The sequence below is a fragment of the Aphis gossypii genome, chromosome 3 (genome assembly GCF_020184175.1).
Source record: "Aphis gossypii isolate Hap1 chromosome 3, ASM2018417v2, whole genome shotgun sequence".
NCBI lineage: Eukaryota > Metazoa > Arthropoda > Insecta > Hemiptera > Aphididae > Aphis > Aphis gossypii.
The window spans coordinates 7,350,040-7,371,879 of NC_065532.1; the positions used below are offsets into that span (position 1 = coordinate 7,350,040).

The 21,840-nt window shown below is 24.6% G+C and overlaps 1 protein-coding gene across 2 annotated transcripts; it reads left to right on the forward strand.

The window, feature by feature from the left end:
* Nucleotides 1–5,449: 5,449 nt before the first annotated feature.
* Nucleotides 5,450–21,362, forward strand: LOC114119309 (uncharacterized). 2 transcript variants are annotated; one of them, XM_050203613.1, is made up of 24 exons: nucleotides 5,450–5,609; nucleotides 5,679–5,818; nucleotides 9,670–9,759; nucleotides 10,532–10,789; nucleotides 10,915–10,968; nucleotides 12,210–12,448; nucleotides 12,942–13,107; nucleotides 13,363–13,449; nucleotides 13,870–13,965; nucleotides 14,571–14,699; nucleotides 14,825–14,968; nucleotides 15,049–15,186; nucleotides 15,515–15,654; nucleotides 16,217–16,406; nucleotides 17,311–17,381; nucleotides 17,533–17,764; nucleotides 17,995–18,128; nucleotides 18,209–18,401; nucleotides 18,470–18,609; nucleotides 18,677–18,842; nucleotides 18,918–19,159; nucleotides 19,241–19,313; nucleotides 19,442–19,650; nucleotides 20,637–21,362. In XM_050203613.1, the coding sequence occupies exons 2-24, from the start codon at nucleotides 5,701–5,703 to the stop codon at nucleotides 20,751–20,753; spliced, it is 3,426 nt and encodes a 1,141-aa protein (XP_050059570.1). In that variant the 5' UTR covers nucleotides 5,450–5,609; nucleotides 5,679–5,700; the 3' UTR covers nucleotides 20,754–21,362. The 2 variants fall into 2 exon arrangements, with proteins under 2 accessions (XP_050059570.1, XP_050059569.1); XM_050203612.1 differs by lacking the exon at nucleotides 5,450–5,609 and having other exon boundaries at nucleotides 5,668–5,818.
* The last annotated feature ends 478 nt before the right edge of the window (nucleotides 21,363–21,840 follow it).

The window sequence follows — 21,840 nt, forward strand, 5'->3', positions numbered from 1 at the left end:
TTAATTATTATTATTAAAAAAATTTTTTTTTTTTTTGTATTGATTTATATTGTTTATATTTGTATTCTTAAATTGAATTGAAAAATATTTGTGTTTGTTATATTGAAATATATTTTAAAATTATTATTTCAAGGTGGGCGGTATGTTAGGTAGTTATATAATATACCGTTTGTAATAGTTGCGGTCCGCGATAACGGGAAAAATGAGTCAGTCTCTCTGCGACATCGTTGTCGATTGGAACATTGTACTACCGCCCATCAATATCGTATTAAAATAAAATAATTTAGTAAGCAAAAATTTTACAGTCCACTTTTTTGTTTTTCTTTTTATATTATCGAACACATACGATCAATTAAATAATTTCCTATAATCCGATTTCGACTCTCAAAAATTGTCGAACACAATACCAGCACAATCGAGTAAGCAGTCAATGGATTACACAAAAAGGGAACTTCTTGAGACTTGTAACTTTTTCAAAATAGGACATACTGTCCCAACTAATAATGATAGTAATAATTCGACATTTAAGAGACTATCAAATAATAGCGTTCTAAATGATATTTTAAAGATATAATTAAAATGACAATTTTTTACTTCAGCGTGGGGATGGGACTAAATAAACACTTTTACAGACTATTATTTCCATCTACGGATACAAAAATGTATTTTGAATAAGGTAAGTACGAAATTTGAACAAATTCAAACAAAAAATGTACTTGCCAAAATTCCAAATGCTATAAAAGAGATGGAGTTAACGAAATATATATAATTGATATAATTGATCTTTGTATCTTAGATGGTACTAAAACACTCTTATAATTTCTCCGATTATAAATTTAAAACATTTGTAATTATTATTAAAGTAGGAATTTTAATTTAGAATAAAATTAAAAATATTTAAATATACCTTTATTTGTTCATGAATTGTTATATAAAATAATCTAGAAAAACTAAAATAAAAGCGCGAACATTTTATTGAATATTAAATGTTAATATAATTATTAACTAACATAATCATTTGGTAACTTTAATAACCAAAAATTTAAACCGTCTTTGCTCAAAAACTTTTTTCATCGTATATAATGATTTATCACAATGAATTTAAATTTAACACATCATCCATTAAACAATACCTACTCAATGATTAAAAAATGCATAGAAAACGCGTGCACAGAATATTTTCACCACAAACATGTATAGCTAATACATATATAATTTTTTTAACTTCAATTCCCTTTCATGGTATAATAACGTAATACAGCGAGGCCTACTATAGAAACCAGAAAAGGTCGATTTATTTATTAGGTCAAAAGATCGAAAGCATACATCCAAAACGGATTCCTGGGTTAAATTTATAAAATAAATAAAGTAATTAAAACAATTTCTAATTTTAGAAGTTTAAAAAATGTTTAGAAATTTAGAAGTTGGATTTGCAGATCGTGTACATACGTATCATACGTAACCTATTTTACTCAAATTTAGGCTTTTAGACGACAGTGAGAAACGTATTTAACTATTATAATAAATGATAATTATAATTAAATTATGAAAGCTTAATATGTAAATAACTAATTTTTCAAAGCTAATTCATTTTACCAATATTATTAAATTTATTTTTAAAGAATCGTCGTTACGATTTTTTTCCAGCATATCATTACATTATATTTTATCACTAGTACTCCACTTCTAAATGCTAGTTAAACGACACGTCGTGTAAAATCCAACCGATAAAAATGTTATAAGTTAGAATAATATTTTATATATTATTATATATAAATGTTTACGTAAAAAAGCATAGTGCATGTCGACTATACAGCGGAAGAGTTCAAGGACTATCTGATATAACAATACCTATGCACATAATATAATACATAACATAATTCCAACGTTGATTTACGGGCTCGGCGTGGTGTATTTTTTCGTTTCTTTTATATGTACGCTCATAACAGCCGTTTTCGTTTTATGGTTTTGGACACGTCGAAGGTCCGGCAATGGGCGACTCTGTGTGTATACGGTAGTCGTGGGATTTGTGCGGCTATTATACGAAGCGGCTAACTGTTTTACGGCGGACGCGATTGTTTCGGCCAACTCCGTCGTCGCGACGCCCGCCCTTTTAATGGTTGTTTCGCGTGCACAAAATAATAGGTGCGCGCAGATCGTGAATCATAAAAATTATTAATCACGGATATGTTTGTTCTACAAGACTTGAAATTTTATTATTTCACCTATTTGTTTTGATACCTGTATAACAGCGCGAAATAATTATTGTGCACATAAAATAAAATAAAAATATAGTAAATCTGTGAATCAACAAATATTCTCGTATTTATGTACAAATAAGGAATCACTTTTAATGATATCAAATAATACATAAATAATTCTGAAATAAATTTTTCATTAGCAATTTTATATTTTAAAGATTAAATACTGTTTTAAAAGTAATAATTGTTATTTATACACTAGCATTGGAATTTTTTATCTAGAGTTGTTCTGGGTTACTCATATGTTGTTACAGTAGTAAGAATCCTAAAAAAAGGCATACATTATTTTATAAAGCATTACAAATAATATTCTGCATCATAATATCATACAACATATTATATAGCATTTAAGTCGCATTTAAATCGCATACGAGAAAATATATTATTTTTCAATGTTAATCAATAAAACATGTTTAATAATATACCTACATATAGTGTCTTGTTTTTATAACGTATAGTTTTACATGGCACTAAATGTTTATACTTATTTTAAGTATTAAACATTTATAATGAGAAAGATAAGGCACGCGTACTAAAATGACAACTGGTGTTAGTCAGACAGACAACAGGAAATGTCACATGAATAATCTTGGAATTTAAAACAACATAAATAATTAATAATGAATATTATAATTAATATTCTATGACGCTATTATAGTTTATAATATTACGATAATGATATACTGACTAATAAATAATAATGATTAATTTATCTCATTAAAATCCAATTTTTCTAAAATATATAAATAATGTATTAAATAAAAAAATTACATAATGCTTTTTTTGTTGTGGCAGATTTAGCACGGTAAAACTTTTCTAAGACACGTTCATCCTTACCACCCCACAACACTCCCTCATCCAATGATAATATTACCCAACTAACCTACTTTATTTCATATTTAAGTAGTAGTTTGCATTTTTGTAATAATTTTGAAAAAAAATACATTTTTTACGTTTAGTCAAAGTAGTTCCATGGTTAAAGCATCCCATAGTCAAGCATTCTAGTCACGCAATGTCTTTGATAATAATCATTTAAAGTGTATACTATAATATAATATGTGAGTAGAGCAAACGAGGTGGAAATGTGTTGGTATATAAAATAATTTTACCATCGCTTCGTTTCTACGAACTAAAAATACATTTTAAATCCTTCTTGAGGATTATTTTATAATTTTTTTTAAATATTTAGTAATTATAAAAATTTAAGGGTGGACACAGCTGGTGACTACAGGGTTATTACAGAGAAAATGTTTCACTTCCACAAGTGATAACTGTACGAAATTCCTCTCTTCGTTTATTACTAAAGAAAATAATGAAACAAATTTTCCACAAAAATGTTCACTACCTACTTTTTCATCACTTTTTATGTGTACAATATAAAAAAATAGTCTCAATACCAACTTATTGTTTATCATAATATATAACTATTCGAGTATATGTCTTCCACCGCCTGTTTTATAATATCAATTATCATTGTTTATTCGGATACCGTGGTCTATGACTATATAACTAAGTATGATCGCTAGACTATATTATTCCACGTAAACATAAAACCTTCAACAAGATAATACAAGAAACACAATATTAGATTTTAAGCGAAGCGATGATTATATTAAATAGGTTTTACGATGATATGTATTTTTTTTTGTGTCTGTCGGTCATTACGTGCTGATCTTACAGAGCAGAAATTATTCTGTTATAAGTGGTAAAAACTTTTTTAAAAATTTTTTGATATACCTAAATTTATTATATTAGTATATATTGTATTATATAGGTACTAGCGTTTTTACTAGCTATTATAATAATTAATAATATATTATATATTATATTATTATTATATAATGTAATAATATACAATATATATATATATATGATAATTGATAATGTGTATAATATACATGATATGATTTTTAAAATATTTTTTGTTTTATTGACCTAATTATAATCATTTAAAATATTAAACTTTTTAATTTCCGTTTTTAAATTCACATTATACCTCTGTCAATAAGCTTAAAAATGTAATACAAGATTCCTCACAATTTTTTTTTCAATAGTTAAAAATATTGAAAATATATAAATATAATATTATAAGCATTAGTTAATTCACCAAAAATAAATCGTAGAGACTTGATACTAAGTATTGACTTTTTATTTTCTATAATTATTAATATACATATTATATTACACTACATAATGCCATTTTCAAAACAGTTAGACATATTTTATACGACGAATCTATTCACACCATTCTATACGGTACTAGTTGGTATAGACTTATGAGTCTTAATATGCAATATTTTGTAAGAAATTCAAAATTTCAACCAGTAGGATTAATTAAATAATAATAATGATTTAAAACAATAATTAAACACCAGTTCTACCCGTATTATTTGCAAGAAAAATATAAATTGTATCTCAAAGAAGGGACACAGTTCAATAATTATTGTAAACTTCACTCAGTACATTTTAAGTAAAAATGTATTCTATGTGTGGTAAATCGTATACAATATAAATCCCCATCCCTGTATAGTAAATTGCTGTACCACGAGGTAATAATTTAATTTTTCAATTAAATGATATGGACTATTAAGTATTAGTATATAATTAATATAAAAAAAAAATGTATAATTTAAATTATATTTAGAGTAAAATATTATAATAATGATGTATAAAATTATTTTCGTAAATCACTATGATAATGTGACATTAATTTCACATATTTATTATGATATCCCACAAGTGTTACGTAAAAAAATAACTAAAATATTACAATTTTACATATTATACGATATCGAAAATATAATAACAATTCGAGTAATAAACATTTAGATTTTACAATAGTGCTTAAAAGTTAAAATAGGTATCTATGAATTCAAGGTTGCTTAAATATTTTCTATGGGCATAAAAAGTATTACACCCATTTTAGAAATCTAAAAATGTCTAAGACAATTTATTATATTTATTTTACTACCTATTAACTAGGGTAAAATTTTTCAAACGTCTCCCCACCTCTTTACTAATAAATATTAATTCTTATAATTTAATGATTATTCTTAATTAAAAATTTGACACATCCATAACAAATAACAATGACGAAGTGTACTCGAAAAGTGGATACAGCAGAACGTCAGAGCTAGTTCCTCGATTTTTAACTAATATATACTTATGACTTATCTCATATTCGTGTCGACGATAATTCTAAATAGTTGTGTGTGCGATAACTTTAGTACCTATTGTGTATATGTGTGTAGTCAGTACGACTGTACATTACTAATTAGTAACTACTGACAGACGCATCATTTAAAGGAAAATTCTGGTTACTGAACACAAGCTACGAGATTTTATTAGGTAATTATTTTTATTTAATTATTTAATATTGTCTTATGAATTATTAAATTCATGTATTATGTATCCAAGGAATCGAACCCATAATACCAGCATGGTGTTGTTACCAGTTGTATTATATTTTTTGTTGAGCTTTCACATTTTAAATGCTTCGAACGAAAATGATGTGCAAAACCAAAATGTTACTATTTCATTGCATTCTCACAATAATAGTAAGTAATAAGTATACAATAATCAAATATGATAAAAAAAATTAAATTAAAGTTTATAAGATATAAGTTAATAACCTTTATTCAGTTTATTATATTTGTAGTTCATAAGTTGAATTAATTATTTTTTCTAATAAGATTTTAAAATATGGAATTTATAAAACTAAAGATTTAAATTTAAATAACCATATTTGTACGCGTTTTTCTTCAATACAATAAATATAAATATATTACGAGTATATTGCCAACAATATTATAGAATATTAAGAATACGTTTATTGAATTTATGAATTCTATACTTTTATGTTGTTAAATAGAGAAAAAGCTTAAAACTTACTTAAATAAAATGTGAAAATTACATAAAGAAACTATTCAAACTTTGAAAAAGTAGTCTTGTTCAATTTTTTAATTGATATACATAGATTGGATGTTGTAGTAGTTATATAGTAGATATACAGCCATCATGAATAATAACTTAATAATTTTAATAAATCGATCGGAAATCTTAAAATAATTGTTCTAGGATGTTCAACATTTAAATAATATAATATTCATGAGTCTAAGTATAGTATAAATAGCTAATGCCTTTTTTTTAATTTTAAATCACAAACATACTTGTTTTAATTCAGAAATCAAATAATAGGTAATCAATTAGACACCGAAACATTTACCAAATTATTAAATTATTTATTGTTTGTTTATACTTAGGTATTTTATTATTTTCTACTCTATTTATAAATTTTAATTGGTTTATACTAACAAGTATTTAAGGAAACATTACAAAAATGTTTACATTTGTAATTATTCACATTGTATGATACCACCCACTACCTATATAAGATCATTTAATTTTTTAGATCACATATTCGTACGCCACCTACAAATTCATAGTGCGCATTTTGAGCATTTTCTATACTAAGTTAGCATCTATAAATGCATGTAACTGAATAACTAAATCATGTATAAGTATGATGTTGAGTTGAGTAAAAATGTAAAATGTATTTAAAAAATTACTGAGAATTTACTGAAATGTGTGCAGTATAAAGTCAATCTCTACTATTTCCTTTCTTAATTTATTACTTATTTATAGAATTCTACTTAAAAATAGTAAATAGCATGGATTAAAAAATATCAAAATATCCAATAATATTATAAGAATACTAATATATATATATATCTATATAAAATATGCTATTTCAATTTTCGAATAGTACTCAGCTATTTTAAATCAATCTGAACATCAATATCAAAATACAAATTTGAGAAATAATAGAAAAAATAATTTTCCTAAACTCTAAGATAAAAGAATTAAACTGACATAATACTTAGATAGGTACAATAAAATAATATAACGTTGAATATGCATGAAAATACCGTTGCCCATAAAGTGCTATCAATGATTTTAGCATACAAATAAAACCGTTGTAGTCTCTCTGACAAGTCGATAATTAAAAAGATAAGACACGTACCTACTTATAGCACTATTTTGTTACTTCATCAACAAATTTACTAATTATGGATATTAGATACCTACTAACAGTTTATGTGACATATAATTTTTAAGTGATTATCAAATGATAAATACAGATATATTTCGTTGTGGTAATAATTATTATAATCTAACTTAATAAAATAATATAATTTATTTTTATGTTTTGTATGTGTTATAATTTGAATGAAAATATAAAAATATAAATAAAAAAAAAATGGTGATGATAAATAATTACGTAATTTTATAAAAAAATATATTAATTATGTACATTTGTAACCAAATTAGATTCTCTATTATTTGCTTATATGATTTCTTATAAAAATTAAATTACATAATATGCCCAGTGTAGATTATTACAAAGTATTAATGAAAATTGACCTAACTTTTTGTGTTCGTTAAACGATCCGTCACATCAAAAAGAATAATATTTATAATAAGTCAGCATTACCGTCATTAATCATATTACAAATATAAATAGAGTAGTGGTGCATCCGAAATTTAATATCGGGGCGGAGGAGAACTTATTGTTACTATTTTGTTAATAATTGAAATATTTTTCCTAGTATAGAATAAATTATCCTATATTATTTAATATAATAAAGGCACAAAAATAAAAATAGATACATATACCATTGTAAAACCAATACATTCATCGCTTTGCTCAGAATTTATAAATTTTATATATAAGTCACACCAAATCTTTATCCGAAAATATGAATTTCTGATTAACTTTGAAATGCAAAATCACCAAAAGCATTGTGCTATAAATTTAAACAACAAACTATATAGCATAACTTAACTGAACAATGATCAAGTTGTTTATAATATTTCATATGGTGTATTTGTAAACGATGTATTGTGACATTATGCAATCCATACAATATGTAAATAAATATCTGTGTATCACACCAAATCGACACTGATGCCATAAGTACACTTAAGTATGCAAAAAATCTATGGGTATTAGGTACTTTAATCGAGTAAACGATAGATAGATGGTCTATACTTATTATAAATATACGATTTTTCTGGGAAAAAAATTTTTAACAGATTAAACTAATACTAGAAAAAACATAACACCAATAGGTATATAAAAAACACAATTTTAAAACTTTCCTTATCTTATCATTTTGGGGTAAGAAGCTGCATGCATAAACTCACTAGATAATAATAAAATATTAAGACTACGCATCTATGATCTATAAATTCCTATGAACTTAGCTGTGATGTTGGATCAACTGCTAATGTTTGATCTATACGTCATAACTATCACCATACCTTTAATTGCGTCATTGCAAACCACTATACATAATATATATATATATATATATCACATGTGGTTTACCATCAAACCTTTAACTGGTATAGTTACCTACAGAAGCTTAAGCATGTATAGTCTGTAGTCTATATTTTATACTAGCTAGTATACTGTATAGTGTATACGTAATACGTAGGTTAGTGTTACATTACACGTGTTTGTAATAGGGATAGACGGGTTTCGGTTATCGGTTCCGATTCTCATTCTTTCTTGGTTCATACCGTTTGATGATACTGTGATAAGTTGATATTAATATAATACTACTAATAATAATGTATATACTATTACATAAATATAATATATAATTACTCATTAGTACACATATTATAAATTATAATATTATACAGTATACTAATTAATCACTATTCTTAATCTTAAGATTTTTTTAAAGAAGAAACGTTATCGAGAATCGAACGAGGATATTTTGGAACCGGACAAGAACCGGAATCGATCATTTTTTAAGAACCGGCCCATCCCTAGTTTGTAATAAAAATATTTATTTAAAATATACCTTATATAGACTTTAATTAAAAAATATATACATATTTATCTAATATCTAAAAAATTATTACAAAGTATACAGGAAAAAAATGTTCATTAAAGAAATACTCTAAATTAAATTTAAATTTATTTTTCACACTACCAAAAATTATAGTCAGATAAAATCAGTTGTACCATTAATACCAAAATTATTCACTTAAGTTTAGTAAGAAGTTCTTTGATGTTGCCAAATCTCAGATGTATCCAATTTTTATGAATAATAAATTATAATCAATAAAACTTATTGCGGGAAATGCAACAACCTAATTATCCAAACTTTAAAAGGCGTACCACTATTCAATTTTCAATTAATACAATTATAATACGAAACTTCTGTGTCCTTTTATTGTACACAAATAAAATATTATATTCTTTAAAACACAAACAATAACAAATATGCACAATAATTGTTACCGTATATTGAAGTGTAAAAATAATATATAATATGTACAATTATGTAATAAATTTTAAATCATATTAATTCTTCGTTTACTATTATTTTAGATTATTCTGGAGATTATGATATTACAACAATTTATAGATTCAAAACTATATTACGTTCGCCGACTAAGTGTTCAATAATAAAACAAAAAGGTATTATATAATACACACGTACTCGTAATAACTACTTAATATTATTCTTGTAAGTTATCATAATTTTAAACTACCTATATTAATGATTTAGGTATAAGTTGGACCCTACAACCAATGATAATGTCTCTCTAACACCCCCCCCCCAAAAAAAAAAAAAAAAAAAAAAAAAAACAGTTTTTAGTGCTTCTAAATTATACCAAGTGCACTTGTACGTTATTCATTAGCCAGATCATAAAATGATCTGATTGTGATGTGATTATAAAATTACTTGTCGTTATCTGTATTAGAATCTATCAATGATAAAATCTTTTTCTTGAAGAAATTACAATATTAAAATTTTATTTCGTTTCTATAGTTTGTCGTTGTATCTATATAAACAGGCTATATTTTCAATACCTAATCCAAGTGGGAAGATTAATGATACAAATATTCAAATTTCTAAGTAAAAATTTGTTACCTAAGAATCCGGTATAGCAAAGTCGAGTGGTCACCCATGGGCATAGTACATAAATTATTTTTGTGACATTTCAATATTTTTGTTATTACTTATTCGATGTTTAGTGTTTATACTGTTTATAGGTATTATAGTTTAGTTTCATATAACTAATATTATAATATTATTATTTTAATACTGAACACATTAAGTTATATTAATACCAATATCATAATTTTTGCTTTAAATTTTTTATCACTTTGATTAATCAAATTTGATAACATTTTTCAAAACACCGTAGCAATTTTCGTTTTATCATATCGTATTATAATTATTTAGAAAACGAATTTTCATCTTGCCCACTTGAACGAAAAAATTGGGGACGCCTTTGTACAATAGAAATACATTCAAGGACAAATGCCATTGGGATACCGTTGTCAACAAACGCAACAATTTATGATAATAATTCAACGTCGGAAAATGTCTTGCAAATAAATATTGCTGAGTTGCATAAATATGGATTTATTCAAAATAATAGTCGTATGAGCGTTTATTTTAATTCAAATTACTGGAAACGATCAGCTATTGAAACTACGGGTAATATATAAAATGTTACAAGATACAATTTATAATATCTTCAATTAAGAAATATCATTAATCGTTATTTATTATCTTATTAAAATATGGCTTAATTACCTAATCATGTACATATATTTTAATAGGAAAAGAATGCAATCTCGAATCTACTGCTACTAGTACTCCTACAACGAATACAGGTAATATTAACTAGAATAGGTGAGTAATAATTTCATAGTCAAAGTAAAAGTATACCAGTATACGTATACCATCAAAAATAAATAAATAAATGTTTTTTAATATGATATTAATTATAAATATCTAGTCCTAAAGTACATCAATTTATGGAGCATAGATGAATTCAATATTCTTACCGTTTTGGCTTCGGTTATATTACATTCATATCTTATACTAAAAATTTTAATATGTTGAAGGTGACTTTGACCCTTCAATACAAATATCACGTTTTCACATACAAAAATAATTTAAAACTATAACTATTAACGATTATAGTCTAATAAAAGTGATAATTTGAAATGCAACTTTAAATTTAACAAGGTTTTTAAATATCTTATTAGATTCAGAGCGAATAGATTATGAAAATATGTATTGATTTTACAATTATCTATGTTTTTACTAAAGGTCTTCAGTCATCACCTTCGGGAAAGTATAAATTTAAAATTATACGCCTAGCTAATTGATACTTTAAATGGTCAAAATTAAATCATTCCCAGAACTTTTTGAGTTAAAAATGTTTGCTGGATCAAAAAAATTTTTAATTTAATATAAAGAAGTTACCTCATTATAAATTATTATTATAACTATTTAAAAATATAAGTAGACCAACATGTACCAATGTGTCTATTCATAAACCACACAAGTTTATTTTAAATACCTAAGTTTAACTATAATAACTGTACAACTATTCGTTCGAAATTATAATTAATAATATACCTATTAAAATTCTAGTAAAAATATTCTCTTCTGAAATATAAGACTAAAAATATAAGCTATAATTCAAAAAATAAAACAATAAGGATTTTTTCTTCAGCAATGTTGTTTTGTATTTATTTAAAATAATTTAACCGACAATAAAGCAATAATATATATATTTATTATCCTAAAGTGTTAATCTCTCGAAGTAAAAGTAGCATCCCACTAAAAATAAGTTAGGATTTTATAATTTATCATGGTTTTAACTGTTTGAAGACGTATAATAATAATAACAATATACGCATAGGTACTGTATTTTTGCCAAAGAAAAGAAAACGAGTGAAATTATTTTATTATTGAATCTGATCTCCTATTTTTATTTTAATATTTTACACTCTTTTTACTACATAATTATTTAATCAAATTTAACTCATGTTAAATTCAAGAAATAATTCATTTTTCTACAGCACCAAATAATGTGCTTTATTCTATCATTTTTTTGTTTCAGAATATAAGTTAAATAAATGTATGGAAACATTAGAGTATAAATATGAAACACATTACTATCCATACTATGCAAGTGATAATGTTCATCAAACGTTTCTCACGGTTTATTGGACGCCAAATAAAAATCAAAGTTGCTTATCAATTACGTATTTTCATAATTTAAATTCTGATATGGAAATCGTCCTGAGTGTATCAAATGAAAATGACACAATAATAGCATCACCAATATTAGAAAAAAATGTGAGTAAAATGTTTTTGAACATTATAAATACAAAAAAAAAATGAATCACCAAAGCATCAGCTATTTTTATCAATTTTTTTAAAAAATTGTATTCATAACGATTAATGATAACTGATTGTACCTTATTCCGAATTACATCTTCATTGAAATAATTATAATTTATTAATACTTTTTCAAATATCCATTTGAAAACAAAAACAAGTTTCTATAAATCTCATCCAAATTTTAAAAAAAACACAAGTTTGATTTTATAATATAAAATGTATTCGTTGGTAAAAAATGAATACTCAAACGTACCTTTTAAAAATATTAAGTAAAACAAGTAATATAAGATAATAAAACAATACGTATATGATTTTAAAATCAATAATTATAATTTGATGTTATAATCATTATTAATAATATTAGATAAGTATGCCAAATTAAATAACTATTAGAATATTTATATTTTATTATATACGGCATGGAGTTGAAAATTTATTTGACACACAGGATAGTATAACAACGTTAAAAGTTGAAAACATGAACCTTATTCAAGATCAAGAATATAAACTGTCATTAAAAAGGAAATATGGTAATATGCGTTACTATTACGGATACAATAGCAATTTTGGAAATTGGTTTGAACTCTTACGGATTGCCCAATGTCCAAATAATGGTAACTTTCTTTGTAATTTTTAATGTATATTATATATTAATCAAACAAACCAACAAAAACTATTGCAGATATTTCCTAAGTGTATATTAGTAGTTTTTGGTAAAAATTTAAAATAAAATAACAGTAATTTTGTTTTTTTGTTAAATATTATTAATTTTACGCATTAATATATCATGAATGTGAATAAATTAATTTTAAATTTTAAATATTTATAAATATTACTTTCCATAAAAAAATGTTGTTACTTGTTCTTAGATGAAGAAGAAGTCAGACTTGTTTCTATGGATGATATTGGTGATAATTGGTGTAAACCCCAAAAACCTTTCATTATACTGGGAAATGGTAAGAATATAAAATAGTGAAATTACAAACAATACAAATATTAAAAAGTGAGGTTTCGATATTATAAAAGCCATAAGGAAAAAATATCAGATAAATTTTACAATAATGTACTATTTTTACTTTTACAAAACACTTTTGAGCAATAAAAATGTCCATTAAGTTTTGGTTAATTATACATATGTATATATTAGAAATACCTTATGACATGCTATGGTTTCTTAAAAAAAAAAAAAATCAAATTGTCCATCAGTGCTAGTGAAAATATTGTTAAAAACTACGAAGTACACAGAAGAAGATATATTTTCCACATAAATTCTTTATTTATATTTTATAAACCAATATTGACATACTACGGTTTACTAACATATTTAACCATTATTAAATTGAATGACATTAATTCATTTTGGTATTTGTTCATAGATGAAGAAGATGTTAGACCTATTTCTATAGATAGAACCGTTAATTGGAATAGTTGTTCAAGCCTTACCAATCAAAAATTTAAAAAAGTCTTAAATGGTATGTATACAAAATGAAACTATAGAGTTGGGTATTTTTATTTGTTTAATGTTTAATGCATCAGATAAGTTTTACAATAATATGTTATATTTATTTTCATAAAAATCTATTAATATTGACAATAATCATAATGTTTCGGAAACTATAAATTGGAAATAACTATAATTCAATGTAATACTTTAAAAATGCTTTTTTTTCATTAACCCCATTATGTTTTATGATAATAATTTACATATCAATAAAAAAATTTTAAGAAAGTTAAATTTTTAACATATGAATTTTTTTAAATTAATTATATACCAGTTTTGGTAACGTTTTGCTAAAAATCATCTTCAAAATCAACAATTTATCATTAAGCTGTTTAAATTTCTAACTGAATTCATTCATTTTTAGTAGTATTTTATAAATTGTATTATTTATTTATATATTATTTTAGGTGATGTATTATAATATTTAAATTAAATCACCATACCTTTATAATATACGTATTATTTATTATATGTATGTTCATTATACTTGTTGTATAGTATATAAATTGTGTAGTTTAACTTTATAAATTTATTTTACTATTACATTATTCATACTTTATTTTAATTTAAATATAGTTAAAAATAATAATTGCAACAAAAACTCAACATCATCAACAAAATCTTGTTTAAATGGAGGTTACATACTACCAACAAGATCAGCGTGCGTTTGCCCGCCTGGATTTATAGGACAATTTTGTGAAATAGGTAACTGAACTTCTACCAAAAATAGATATATTAATATAATTAATAATTAATAAATAATAACTTATTGATTCAGACTGCTTAATCTTTTTACGAATATAAAAATTAATAAACAAAATATGTCCCAGGATGTGGATCAAATCGTTATGGAGCCGATTGTAAAGGTGTTTGTTCGATGCATGCCAATGAAATGTGTCGCGGATTGTTGATGTGCACAAAATATTATGGCTGTACATGTCCAGTAGGTCTAACTGGCGAATTGTGTGACGAAGGTTTAAAGAATATTAAATTATTTTTACACAATCTGTTTTCGTACAGAAAGCATAATATGTTATCGTACATTTTTATATAGATTGTCCACCGGGTACATATGGCGCGAATTGTAATCAAAGATGTTCATCAAATTGTCGTAATAATACTTGTGATCAATATACCGGCATCTGCTATTATGGATGTTCACAAGGATATTTACCACCGTATTGTTTACAAAGTAAGATAAAACACTTGATAAAGGAAAAATATAAACATCATATTAAAATTTGTAATTATGTTCTTTATAAACATAAAAGCAGAATGATAAAATCATACTTATAATATCATATAATTATTTGATAAAAATTGTTCTTCAAGAACTATATTCGAAAATTGAACAATGAACTACAAATACTTATTATTGTTTTTATATTTCAACCATTTAATATAAAGCTTTTTATCTAATATAAAATATTGTACAAATATTTTTCAAATTCGTTAAGTACTTATATATTTAATATTTATAATATAATATTTTATATAATATAATTTGCTTCCCTTTTTAGAGTATCCATACCTTATTAATCCACCAAGACTTATTTCGGATGAATACGAGGCAATAGAGATGGAATTGAATTTCGAATCAAAAAATATAAAAGGAGGAGATAATACTATAAAGTTAAAATATTATCAAATATTTTACAAAGTAGGTATACATTTTATTTTTTATGGAAACTGTTTCATTACTGATAATAGTACAAAATATTTAAATCGATATTAACGATATTATACAGCGTAAAACAAAAATTAGGTACTGTATTTGAATGGATATTTGTGATTATTTTTAAAATTTTATTATAATATAGCCATATACAGTTACATTTAAAATAATCTATCGTAAAATAACTAAATATGAAAAGTTATTAGTTATTTATAACTACAAATCAGATGAAATACAAGCAAAATCAATTTATGTAGGTATATGATTCCCTTCTCAGCTTATAAAAATCTTAACAATTCATAACAGAGCTTTTGTCACAATATAAAGCTGGAATAATACATATTTTTTACTGTAAATTGTAATTAAATAAAATCATCAAGAATGCCTAATATAATAGTTTGAACTATAAATGTATCTAGTACATACCAACCCATAAAATAAATGCAAATACCTACATGAACTGTTTTAATCAATGATTTTATTTTTTATTATTTAAGTCATTAACTAAAGATTTCATATTTTTAAACAATATTTTTTAATTTTTTAGTCAAAAACTGAAGAGGAATTCACAAAAACTGAATTTAAAATTATAAATGAAAATAATACTAGAACCACTGATATTCTAAGCAATTTAGAACCAGATACCACTTATATAATCGGTGTTCTGGTTATAACAGACGATGGCAACTTCAACGACAAAGATATAGTTTATGATCAATATAAAACATCATGTATCCGTAAGTATTTTAGACCAACTATCAAAACAAAAATAATTTTTAAGAAATTTAAGAAAACAAAATAATCGCTTACAATAATTATTTTATTGATACTAATTAAATGTTTTTTAAAAATTAATTTTTAACAGTTTTAAATTTAAAATATTTTTTGGATATTGGTAATAGTCTAAAAAAATTAGGTGCGGATCAATTTAATAAACACACATTTATTTTTGATAACCATAATGTCCATTTTAATTTCAATAATACATACATAATTATTATAACATTTATAACTTATCGAAATCTCAATCAATTATACTAAAATAGTAAAATAATACATCTAACATCATCAAACACATTCATTGAATAATGGTAATTTACGTCATAATAACAATGTTAAAGACTTCGAATTCTATAATTTAAAAATCAGAATTTCTTTTATAGCTTTAGTACTAAGGCTACTGTTAGGTATTTCTAATTTTGATACCGTTATCCGGTGTTTGTTTACAACCGATATTTACAGTTTTATCGAAAATACCGCTAGTTCTAGGTAGTACAACAAAAAAAACCTGATTAAGTTATTATAAATTGTAAAACCATTATTATTATCTAATAATAAGAATATAGTAACCAATTCCACATATCCGAACAAATCTGTCAAGCATTTGGACCAAACCCACAGGATGAAAAAAACTTAATATTATTCTTAAAAAAAAAAAAACAGAATTGTATAATTTAATTTAATATTAAAAAAAAAAAATTTAAATATTAACAAACTAACAAAAATTCTTATATGTACTAATGGACTAGTTGTCGATGTATTTTAGATCAATAAAAAAAAAAAAAACACTCATATACATTTTAAACGTAGTTTAAATTTTAAAATTGTTTTAAATATTTAAGTATTGTTCAACTTTTTTAGAACCTGAGGTTTCTGATTATAACATTCAATTAATCAGTGGCATAAAGAGTGTCAACGTAAGATGGGATAGAGTAAGTAGAGTTCTTATTAATTTCTCTTCTCATTAATCTATTTACAGATTTTTTCATTGAATATGTATTAGTTGGTATGTAATTATAAACCAAAACATTAATGTTTATTATAGTTCATAATTTTATTATAATGGACATTATGAATTTACAGATACATATAAAACGATTAGAATGCAATATAATTAAATATATACTAACGTTAACACTCAACAAATCAAAAAATAAAATGTCGGGCATTGAAGAAATAGAATCAAGTTCTGATAATGGCCACTTAATAGAAAATCTTTATCCCGGATACAATTATAGTATATCCCTGACTCCTAAGACTAATAAAGGACCAATGATGTCGTCGCCAATTTATTCATTTACTCCCCTAATAACAAGTAACTTATTTAATTTCATTAACCTATATAAAGGCATGAATACAGAAGAACTTTTGAGTTCAAACTCTCTCCTCTTGACATTTCTCCAATAAAAATATTTATCTTATTTTTTGACACGGCAGTATAAAATTAACTGAAAAAATATTTTACCTATAAATCACCCATACATTTTGTTCTGTATACGTGCCTAAATTTATCAAACATTGATTAAATATTATATTCTAACATAGAAAATGACGTCAGTATTAAAGATATTATTGCAACCACGGATGATGATAAAATTAAAATATTCTGGAAATTAAAAAATGTTTACCAACAGGACACAATAGTCAATGAACCTTTTACGTATGTTGTCAAATTTAAAGTAATTGAAATAATTTTATTTATATCCATACATTAGTTTAGGTTTTTTTTACTAAAAATTTAATTTCGAATTGGTTTCAGCTACAACGAATTCTTAGTTGTTCTTTGGAAAATTTAAAAAACGATTGGACATCAGTAATTATTTCCAATCGAACGAACTATGAAATATTCGATGTGATTCCTAATGCACAATACTGTATACAAGTTCAAATTGCTAATGATAACATTAATATTCAACAAGAAACCCAAATTTGCGCATTAACACAATCATCCAGTAAAGTTTGATAAAACCTTTATTGTATTCATATTTTCATAAATTAATTCTGTCTGTTTTGTGAAAAGAACCAACAATTGAACCTGTTCTTGACCATAAACACCCAATAAATGTAACGAACAGCTCTGTGTTTATCCAATGGAAAATCGATCCCGAAAATTGTTCAAAGTTAAATGGATTCTTATCAACGTTTTATATTGAATTAAAGGTACATTTTATTTGTAAAAGTATATTATAATTTCTTTGTAAAATCAAAACGTATTTTTCACATACAGGATAAAGAAAATAACATATTACAAGTAAATGAAACGAAAAACAACTACATTTACATTAATGATCTGAAATCGAATAATTATTATGAACTGAAAGTTTTTATAAAAACACACATTGGATATAATCCTGAACATTTTCTGTTTACAAATTTTACTACTAAAACAAGATGTGAGCTCATTATTATTATCAATTATTTATTATTTATTTATAAACCAATAAATATTTGTTTTTATACAAACGCAGATTTAACACCAGTCGATGACTTAGTAGTTTATAAAAAAAGTCTTAAATATCGATTAGTGGGGCTTCGTTGGTATTATATAGAAGATGCAAGTTTAGATGGATTTATAATTTCAATGAATGAAGACACTTTTGGAAACGAAAACAAAGTTTCAGTGATCACCCCAACTAAATGTTCCGCTTGGCCAAAATACTATTGCTATATTTATCGTGATTTGAGCCCTACAAACAACTTTACTTTCAATGTTCGTATGTCTATTTACGATATTAAATGTTTTATGATGCGAAAAAATAGTTATAATATATTATTTTTGCTTTTGAATTAGATAAAGCCAAAGTCGTTAGATTATCCTGAAGGTGGCCCAGTGTCGTCTATTTCATTTAACATAAACGATGAAAGTAAGTAAGATGAGTGAGTAAAGTAAAATAAGGTCTAAACAGTTTTAATAAATAATAATATTTGAAATTATTATGTTATCTTAATATTTTATGAACATGAATTACGAGTAATAAAATGTTGTATTTAGTGCCAGATCCACCAACTGAATTGAAAATTTCTGACATTGGTAACACTTTTATATCTCTCCAGTGGGATATTCCATGGATATTTAATGGCATACTGAAAATGTTCATTATTAACGTAGAAGAAATATCATACGAAAATTTGAGTGTGTTTTCACCAGTTCAGACAACAGAATATCCAATTTATAAAGAAGAACCTTCTTATAATTATACGGTAATTCGTAACAACTTTAAATTTAAATAGTTACAATATTAAAAGATACAGAAAACTATGTAGTTAAGGCAAGGCCACAGAGAAATTAATTGAGTTCAGTCACAGAATAAACCTTACTATCAATAAGAAAAAAACAAGTACTTAACAATGACTTGACGTTCAGTAAATAAAATAGCACTAAAAGTTGGTCCTTACTCCTTTAAATAAGTGGATAAATTTAAATACCTACCTTGAAGTCAACATAAACACAAAAAATAATATACATAATGAGTTACAATTGAGAATAAATAGAATAGTATCTCTTAATAGAGAATAAAGCATATTTTGCCATGTATATAAGATGCTCAGTTCTAGACTACTGTCCAAAGATACAAAAGAAACACTGTATACTTCTTTACTTAATACTTGGCGAGCTATCGAAAGTCTTACAAGAAACGTGTTAATCAAAAACCCCCCAAAAAAGTGACCAAGAGGAAAGGCTCTTCAGAGATGGTTAGACAGGGCGAAGAACGATATTAATTTTATAAGTATTCCCTATCAATCACATGTTTGTTGACTTAGCCCATAAAATGATACCATATTTTAAAAAAGAATAAATTGTTGTACACTAAAAAAGTGAATCTACTGAATAACAATAAACAAATGTTCGGAAAATTAAAAATGAATCAACATTTTTAATTTTCTTAGTTGATTTCTTCTCAGTGTGGCACCACTATAAAACTCGTAGGTAATTAAAAACCAATACTTATCATATTTTAAATGTAAATTTATACATATTATATTATATTGTACGATATGAAGATTTTCTATCACTTGAAAAATATTGTTATTATCGTTGTTACACCACAACCTCTTCGATACTGAGATAAGTGCAGTGAAACGAGCGTCAAAAACTCAAACCCCACCTAATTAATTTCTTTTATTTATACGTATACAATTCGAATCAAATTATTTTCATTTTATTAAATCAATATAATATTTTACAGCTCGAAAATCTAAATCCTGGCTCGACTTATTCAATTGCTGTAATATCCGTATCCAAGTCACTATGGTATAGTTTACCATCCAGAATTGTCACAACAACACTTTTAGATACTAAATAATTATCAACGTAATCGATATATTTTTTTATTATTATAATTAACCTGCATTCCATTTAGTATATAACAAATGAAATCATAATAATATTTTACATTATTTTTCTTTGTAATTTATCTAATATTAACACAAACCTATTTGGTTATTTTATTATTATACCTACTATTAATAAGTGCTTTTCTACATACATATTACAAATATTTTTTTTTTTATTTATACATTTTACGTAGTTGTGTAGTACCTACATTTATACTGATTTATATTGTAACATGTACCTAGTTGTTACTCGTTATCTATAGTGTTTAAAACTTCAAACCAATGGGGAAACATTGTACCTTAACATTTTAAAATTTAATTAATAAGATCCATTTGTTTTTTATAACTCTGTTATCCAGTATAGAGAATGGTTTAAATTTCATGGGTATGATTAATTAATGAAATTGTATAAGTCGATGTACGCACTTAATTATTATTTATTATAAATTTGAAAACAATGAGATTCAGTGCACTCATAAAACAACAGTTTTACAGAATAGTGTTCACTATTAGTACAGTGCCCTAGTCTGTATTTCATTTTCAAATATAAACAAATAAACAACAATACTTACATGGAAGTTATAAATTTTAAAAGTTATTTATTCCTATTTAATTAATAATACTCGGTACCTACAAATTATATGGGTAATATTCTTCATACCTACCGTGTTACATTCTTATATCTACCTAAGTAGGTTTTAAAGTTTAAGTTTGTCTATGACTAAATTATAATGACTGATAAAAGTAATAAATCTGTATGTTAGATTTATTAATCGACTCCTTTTTATTAAATTTAAAAACATTAGTCGTTAACCATAATAATTTTATTAGTACCTATCTATAGTTATTCTAAATACCTACTTTATATTTTGAAAGAATACAGTAATGCATTATAGATACTACCTACTATATATTTATTCACAATAGGTGTATTAAATGACTTCTTTTGTTTAAACAAGCATAAATGTTTATCGATCAACCATGATGGTTTTCGATAAAATTACACTTGCATCGCATTCAATTGTAAACGTTAAAATGCCGTTTGGATGATCAAAA

Excerpts from the sequence above, each read along its gene's own strand:
- LOC114119309 (XM_050203612.1), top strand. The coding sequence starts at position 5,668 with ATGTATCCAAGGAATCGAACCCATAATACCAGCATGGTGTTGTTACCA. Across the intron at positions 18,610-18,676 it reads CGTTTTATATTGAATTAAAG|GATAAAGAAAATAACATATT; the intron begins GTACATTTTATT and ends TTTCACATACAG. Across the intron at positions 19,651-20,636 it reads AACCTTCTTATAATTATACG|CTCGAAAATCTAAATCCTGG; the intron begins GTAATTCGTAAC and ends AATATTTTACAG.